Raw genomic sequence first — 7,349 nt, 5'->3', positions numbered from 1 at the left:
ATCATTATAAGCATAAGTTAACTTGAGACATTTGTCTCCTGGTGTGGCACAGAACGCAGCTGCGCTGGTGTATTGTGAATTTAGGACTATGAAATACTGACTCACTGGTGGTATTGCGCATGCCTGCACGAGGATTGTGAACGTTCAACAATAAAACGGTAAAAGGCACCGGATTTAAAAGGACAAATTTCATGTGACACTGGAAAAGTGTTTTAAGACCAGCATGCCGGTCTTCATCAACCGTTTAAAACCGGCCACGTGACGGGCTCTCGACCAATAGGAATGGGTAAACTGTCTTAGGTATTTATGAATGAAAGTTATATGAATATCTAATTCAGTAGAACTGAATCGTACATTTAATATCTCCATAGTTCTTCTGTTGAAGACCATTATATTATCTTGTTGAACAATATTTAGTCTTCACTTGCTGTCATGGGTACATTTTTTTAAAGATGGATGATAATGCTTGACTGTTTAAAATTCATTTTAGACACTAGATTCAATTTAAAAATGGACAAAACAGAGAATTTAATCACGTTGTTTGATGTTTAAATGTAATATGTACTGTACTTGTGTTCAGTACTAAAACCATGTACGGTACATGTACAATGTATTCGATTTTGATAAAGTCTATGGACTGTTTCCATGTGCTATTGTGCTATGATGAATGTTAATTGTTTTGAATAAGATGGTACACAAACTCAAATCAAACTACATTAAAGCAAATATTAATAGCCTTGAAGTTCAATTTTTTTACTTGGCCTTTTTATGATTAGTGTTGAATAAATTAAAACGTACATGCAACAATTCTTGTACCATTTCTTTGATTTACCTATTTACATGATCCAACCAAAATTAACCCTACCCCCTCAGTGATTTACTAGGAACCTCCCTCACTCTTGCAAATTCCAACACCATATGGTAAACTCTACACCCAAACTGTTGGACTCTGATTATGGTGGTATGCCTGACCCCCGTCTAAAGCATAATCAGTTTACCAGTGCAGTGCTCACTCCAACAGATTCTAACAAAATATGCAGTTGCATTCGAATGGTTGGGTGGTTAGGTTTTAATAATCAAAAGAACACTCATTTCAAATCACTCTTCTGTGGAGACAATCACATTTTTTTTTTTTAGCTTTGTTTTATTTCCCTCGCCAAGTACATGATATTGACATGTTAAAAGTACAGAATTACCACATTGATATTCATTACTGAGGGATTGTGAGGTACGACGGAAAATAGATTTATCTGGAACTATATGGGTTACTCGTGTCTCGAGTTCACTTATAACCCAACAAGGCATTCGTCCATTGTTAGCACACAAGTGGTGTAACACATGCAGCATTTATGAAGTTTTGCATAATTTGAAATGTATTTCCAACAAACAATGCGGCTTTGTACTACAAGACTGCTAAGCACGTAAAGGCAGATGCTTAGCGACCCAATAGATTGTTTGCACGGCAGCCATCTTAGAGGTGTGTGCTTTTGTTCAGCAGGGATACGCATGAGTATAGATCTCTTTGTGTATTCATTGTTAATGAATTGACATCACAAAACATGCCTCCAAGATGGCTGACAAATGCAATCAATCTATGAGGAATTGGATCAAGATTTTGAATTTCTGACGTTGCTCATTGGCCAATTGCCATCATGTGCGCTGCACCGGCTGTTGGCAATACTCATAGGTCAATATGAATCCAGTACTTTAAAAACAAAGAAACTTCCATGAAAAGTCCAAAATGATCAAACTTAGTTTAGATTATGCGGATGCCATCTATGAACGCTGCAGAGATACCAAAGTTTATTTCAAAGCATTTCACAGAACTGAACAGTTTTTCCATTGTTTCAGCTGATTACTGCCCCAAAACAAAGCTTTTTAAAAATATTTTTTGTTATTAGCTTGCATTTAATGCTAGTCTATTACAGCACTACCACACGTATTTCATACACTATGACGACTGCTATTCTCTTTAATTAGACTTAACATTTAAAAAGCATGAATAAAAGCTGAATACTTTGAATGCAAATGAGGAGGCCGATATGTAAATATATTTACTGGAATTTGCTATCTAGAAAATGTATGGACTTCAATTACAGCTGTAGACTCTAACAATATATCTGCCCAACACTCAAAAAAGAAGAAGAGAGAATACCCTGGTTATACATGTACATGAAACTAACTACGAATGCAACATTACAGATATTTCTTTCAATACCAAGTTAAATTCTATAATGCCATAGTAGCATCTTTTCTTGCAACTTCCATGTTTTCATCTTGCACAGAACGAAGGACGCAGAACTTCTGGGATATTTATTACTGTTTGAATTGTACAGCCAGCACTTGACTTGAAGCATGTCATGACTCGTTGAGCCTGTGACAATAATACTGGATTTCCAAGAACTAAAAACTGAATACACAACTGAAACCTCTGAATGAGACACAAGTAAGGTAGACCAAAAAACGTAAGGTACTTTCTTGAATCGTTTTTTTTTTTTTTCTTGAGTAAACAATCCTCCAAGTCGGCACAATTCAATATCAGGTCAAACTTGATTTAACAAGGTGCTAGATTTTGGTGTCTTGAGATGACTTCTGCGAAAAGATACAATGGAGGATGACAATCAAATTTCAATTTCTGTAAAAAAAAAAAAAAAAAAAGTTCAAAACGTTTACACCAGGCATTGTATTAATGCAATTCCAATCTTCTACACTTACAAAAAAGAAAAATCGATACGTAATGCCAAGTTATCTAGTTGCAAATACACTGAATGCAGTTAAACAAATAAAACTTTGACTTGGTTAAGAAAGGGTGGGTGGGCATATTTCAAAAAAAGAAAAATTGGAAGATTTTATAGGCAGCACCGAGAAATGTGGCAAAATGGCTGGAGATGAGGTAAATACATGTAGTACTGCTGTTAAATTCACAAAAGCTTTTTTTTTTTCGCAGAAAAAAGATGGAAGTAATGATTGTTTAAAAGCTACATAATGAAGAATAAATCATGAAATTATCACTACGAATACAAAAAAATAGAGCCAACTATGCGCTCAATAGCTAGAATTACATGTTTTTCAAAATTCAATTACGTTTTGTGCATTTTAAAAACTAAGAGAATCTGTCCACGCAACTGCTACACAACAATCATGACTTTGTTTAAATAGATTAAACAAACATGAAACCAGCTCGAAGTTTTTTAAAAGGTTTAGAATTTAGCTCTTTCTCTCTACGGTACTTGAAAAAAAATCTCCTCTAAATACAAAATTTGTTCTTCCTATCAATATTATCTTGAATAGTGAATTACTGTGCATCGTTAAGGACAAGTTCGGCAAATTTTATATAATTATGACCTGCATGATTCCCACACGTACTAAAATCTGGTCACATGACCGGAGTCAGCCAATAATATCTAATGTTACTTCATGCATTTAAGAGTAATAAAATCACATCAACGTGATACAGTTTCAAGTACTCTAACCATTTGTTAGCGTCATTGCAATAATTACAAATACTACTCAAATAAAAGCTGGTTATCAACTAAAAACAAAATGGCGTCTATATTTTTCTTCCTCTGGGTCCAAAGCTAGGCATATAGCAAATGTCTACGATTCTTTCTTTATGCTTATAAATACACTAATCCTTACACCATTAAACTGTCAAAATGTTACACCAAAACACCTACTTACTCTATAATACCCAAACTCTTTTAATTTTCGGCTTTTTTATGACTACTTCAATACAACACGAAACATCCATCACCACAAATATAATTGACAGAAAAATAGATTTGTAAGTACCATAAGATATCACCAACATCCACACAATATTGTTCATCTGCCATGTGAAAGAATTGTCATGAATACACTTTTTTTTTAATTACTGTTACTTTCCACTTTTAAAAGATGAACTTTATGTTTTCTTCCTGAATAAAATTTCCTGGGCTTCTTTCTTTTCTTTTTTTTGAGGATGGAGACATTTAGGGATGAATGCTGATCATATCTTATGGATTTGTCTTTATTTCAATCATGCATAGAAAGAAGTTTATCATTGAAGTGAATCTACACTGAAGATTTGTCATCCAAATATGATTTTTAAATCTAAAAAACTGGAACCTCCTCTCCCGGCGAATGTGTTTCCTTAGACTTGTCTTCACGCAGTTGGTGTCAAACAGCTGGAGATCTCTAAGAGTACATTCCCACTGCCAGGAACTACACGGTTAAAAATGACAAGAGACAATTAATTCAGCTTCAAAGACAGACTTTTTTTAAACAAAGAGCACTAAAAAAAAAGAATAACCCCTTTAGATACTTTTAATGTCATACGTATTTCGGGCATGAACAATTAACCAGTCACCCAAATTCCTAAAAAGGTATTTTCAGCAAATGTTTTTTATCACTCAATTAAAAAAAAAATTGCAAAAATAGGAAAACTCTGAAGAGCATTAAAAAAAAAAAGAAACGAGAGGCTGGGAAGACAAGAAGGGGTGGCAGCTCTAAGTGCTACTACAGGTGTGGTAAGAAAAACCCTTCATAATGTCTGCAACAACATATAAAACTCCATTTTGTCAACAACTGACAATTTGGTAAGTGCACTTGTTCTCCAGAAAAGATGCCTCAGAAGTGTAAACTTCTCAAACGCGACAAAATCATAATTGATGGCAACGATGCAATCAATCCTTAACATAAACTGTGTATGACGTCTTCTTACAATTCTTCATGTACAACTGATGTTGTATAGTAGATGCAGGAGAAGTTGCATAGCACTTCCATTTCCCATCCGGCCCCGCCCTAAGATCTTGGTCAAACATCCTTTTAATTTTTTTTGTGTGGAAATTTCCTGTGATTATGGTTTGTTTTTGCCTACAGTTTCCACTCAATGTTTCAAAACTGTTTAAAATCAGGTCTTTAACATATCGTCATTCGCACCACAACCGTCGCATCGCAATTTCTGGTGTTTTGAGAAGGAAAAAAAAAACGATTTAAAGGTAGTCGTTTTTTTAAAAAGGTCGGCTCATTCCTTATACTTCCTGTGTAAGAATTCAATCGATTTCGTTTCAGCTAGAAAATTACTATTTAAACTTTATCGTATGCAATCCGTTTGCTTCTGAGTTGCTTAGTTTTTAGGATATTCAGTTCCCAAGATACATGTCACTCTGTAAAACATTCTTTATTGTAATTCATACAACGCGCGTAATAGTGGCCACATGGTAGATACGAGGATACGACAGTGCGCGAAACGGTGAATTCACACTTTTCATGCTGGTGCTGTTTAGTTACGTCACAGCGCTATGGGAGTAAGCGTACAGAGCGGCGTATCTAGAAACGCCACTTCGTGGTGAAACATTTTTTAGAGATACGCCGCACAGTCTAATAAGCGTTCTTAGTTAATTAGAACTCAGATCAGAATAAAACTTTCTGAAGATGAGCACTTCGATGAAATAAATACGTTAAAGACAAAAACTCAATTTGGCCAAAAATCGGGATACGACGGTTCAAGGTGCGACTGACAATATATCTCAGACAATGGTACCAGATTTTTTTTAAAGCTCCTAAAAATATTTATTCTGGAACCAATGCCCTTTTCTGACATTACACAATTAGCACAGATTCATCTGCTAACCCTCAAGTTTACATATCAAATGCAATCACATGATCACTCATACCTCATCCAGGTTGTACTGGGCCACTCCACGGCTCATGTTCTCCTGGAAGGATTCTGTGGATAGAAGAGACCAAACCTTTAAGTTAGAAACCGTCAGTCCAAAAATCGCAGCAAGGGCCAAGTAATAGGGAGTGAATAATGACAAAAGAAATGCCTTTATCACATTTGCTAAGAGCCAGTTCAGGCGAGGACTAGGGTTAAGCATAGCATAGCATTTGAATAAATGGTTAGAGAGTTCCGACATGAAAAAATACATATAAAGCCAAGCTCCAAAACATGACCACGCGCCGCGAAAATTGGCATTTAATTTCCAGTATGCCCAATAAAGGTCAGTTTTGAAGAGCGCACCCATTTTGAAGATGAGTACCAGCCCCCACCCCCCGTTTTTGATTTTACGGAGGCCAAGTGTCCGGAGAACATGTCTACATTAGCTGGATACTCCTTTGTGAAGGACGGTTGGACCACTCTAGAGGACCATTTGGAACCAGACCAGAGTTGCATCGCTGGTTACCAATATGTCTCTCTTAAATAACGTCATTCTCTACAGATTGCCACGTGCATCGGCATTTTGGGCATCAAATTTTCGTGACGGGCATTGGCTGCGCTGTACCGGTATTTCACAGAAATTTCGAGCAACATGCGCGCGTGTTTAAAACATTTTGCACACTGTGCGCATACGCACCTGATGGGGTTGAACACACAGTTGTAAGTTTCCTACGAAGATGGCGTCCTATGAGAGAGATCTAAAGCCCTGCGCATCATAAAGCACAAAGGGGGGCCAGGAGCAAGGAGTTTTGCGATGATGTTTTAACCATGGTTTGACTAGAGGTGTTCGTACGTTGCAATTAGTTGCACCAGCATCAGTTACGTCATGAATCAACCACTTATCGCCTAATTGTCCCCCCCTGAACCTGCTCTCAGGTGATTTAACTTGTTACAGACTAGTGACAGACTGATGGGGACTCAACAAATCTAATGGACCTAAGACTTAATATATTGCACCTTAATGGGATGCACTCTCATAGGAAAGCACACATGTAAGGCCAAAAAAAAAAAAAAATGTTCGGCCTGTGGTCAGACCAAAGTTTCGGAATTGATGCAGCGATGCGTTTTGTTTTTTTTTGCCTTTTTTGTTGTTGTGAAGCTTGGATTGTACAGACAAGGTGGGTACTATTTTGCTTTTGTTGTGTCCTCATATACATTGGGGACCTCCATAATTTGCCTTGGTGCCCTCCATCATTTGCCTTGGTGCAATTTCCCCATTCCTTGGTACAAAAATTTGAGGAGGTGCGGCAATAGAGGGCGCTGCTGTAGCTACCGCGGACAATTTGAAAAAAAAAAGGTTGACACGCATGATTAAAATCGACGCGCGCGCTGACCAGAGACTGACTTTTTTTTTTTTTGCCCTAAACAAAGTGTGACTTCATGAGGTCTTAGGACTATTGCCACCATGCTAGGAAGAGAATTATTACACAGGACAAAGTCAAAAAAGGTCAATTTAAAAAAAAAGTTGAAGCTGAGAGCCCTACACTGACCAATCAAGTGCTTGAGTTTGATGACGCAAGAGATGAACTCGTCCAAGTTGATGACGCCCTTCCTGTTGGCAAAGCGCAGCACCAACGCTCCAAAGGTCTTGTTGCTGACAGTGTACCCTGCAGTGTGAGGAAAACAAAACCAACTTATAATCTGAATC

General features: G+C 37.1%; 1 protein-coding gene across 4 annotated transcripts in view; it reads right to left on the bottom strand.

The window, feature by feature from the left end:
- Window positions 1-1,952: 1,952 nt before the first annotated feature.
- LOC119742104 (calpain-B-like) overlaps window positions 1,953-7,349 on the bottom strand; it is a 53,391-nt gene continuing 47,994 nt past the window's right edge. For all 4 annotated transcript variants that reach the window (XM_038218127.1, XM_038218128.1, XM_038218129.1 and 1 more), the window contains 3 exons: window positions 7,192-7,308; window positions 5,658-5,710; window positions 1,953-4,203 (listed from right to left, as the gene is read on the bottom strand). In XM_038218127.1, the coding sequence (XP_038074055.1) occupies window positions 4,177-4,203; window positions 5,658-5,710; window positions 7,192-7,308 (197 nt within the window). In that variant the 3' untranslated portion in view covers window positions 1,953-4,176. The remainder of the gene's footprint in view (window positions 4,204-5,657; window positions 5,711-7,191; window positions 7,309-7,349) is intronic.

This window comes from Patiria miniata, unplaced genomic scaffold (assembly GCF_015706575.1).
Source record: "Patiria miniata isolate m_02_andy unplaced genomic scaffold, ASM1570657v1 HiC_scaffold_5, whole genome shotgun sequence".
Lineage (NCBI taxonomy): Eukaryota > Metazoa > Echinodermata > Asteroidea > Valvatida > Asterinidae > Patiria > Patiria miniata.
This window is presented reverse-complemented; position numbering and strand designations above follow the sequence as displayed.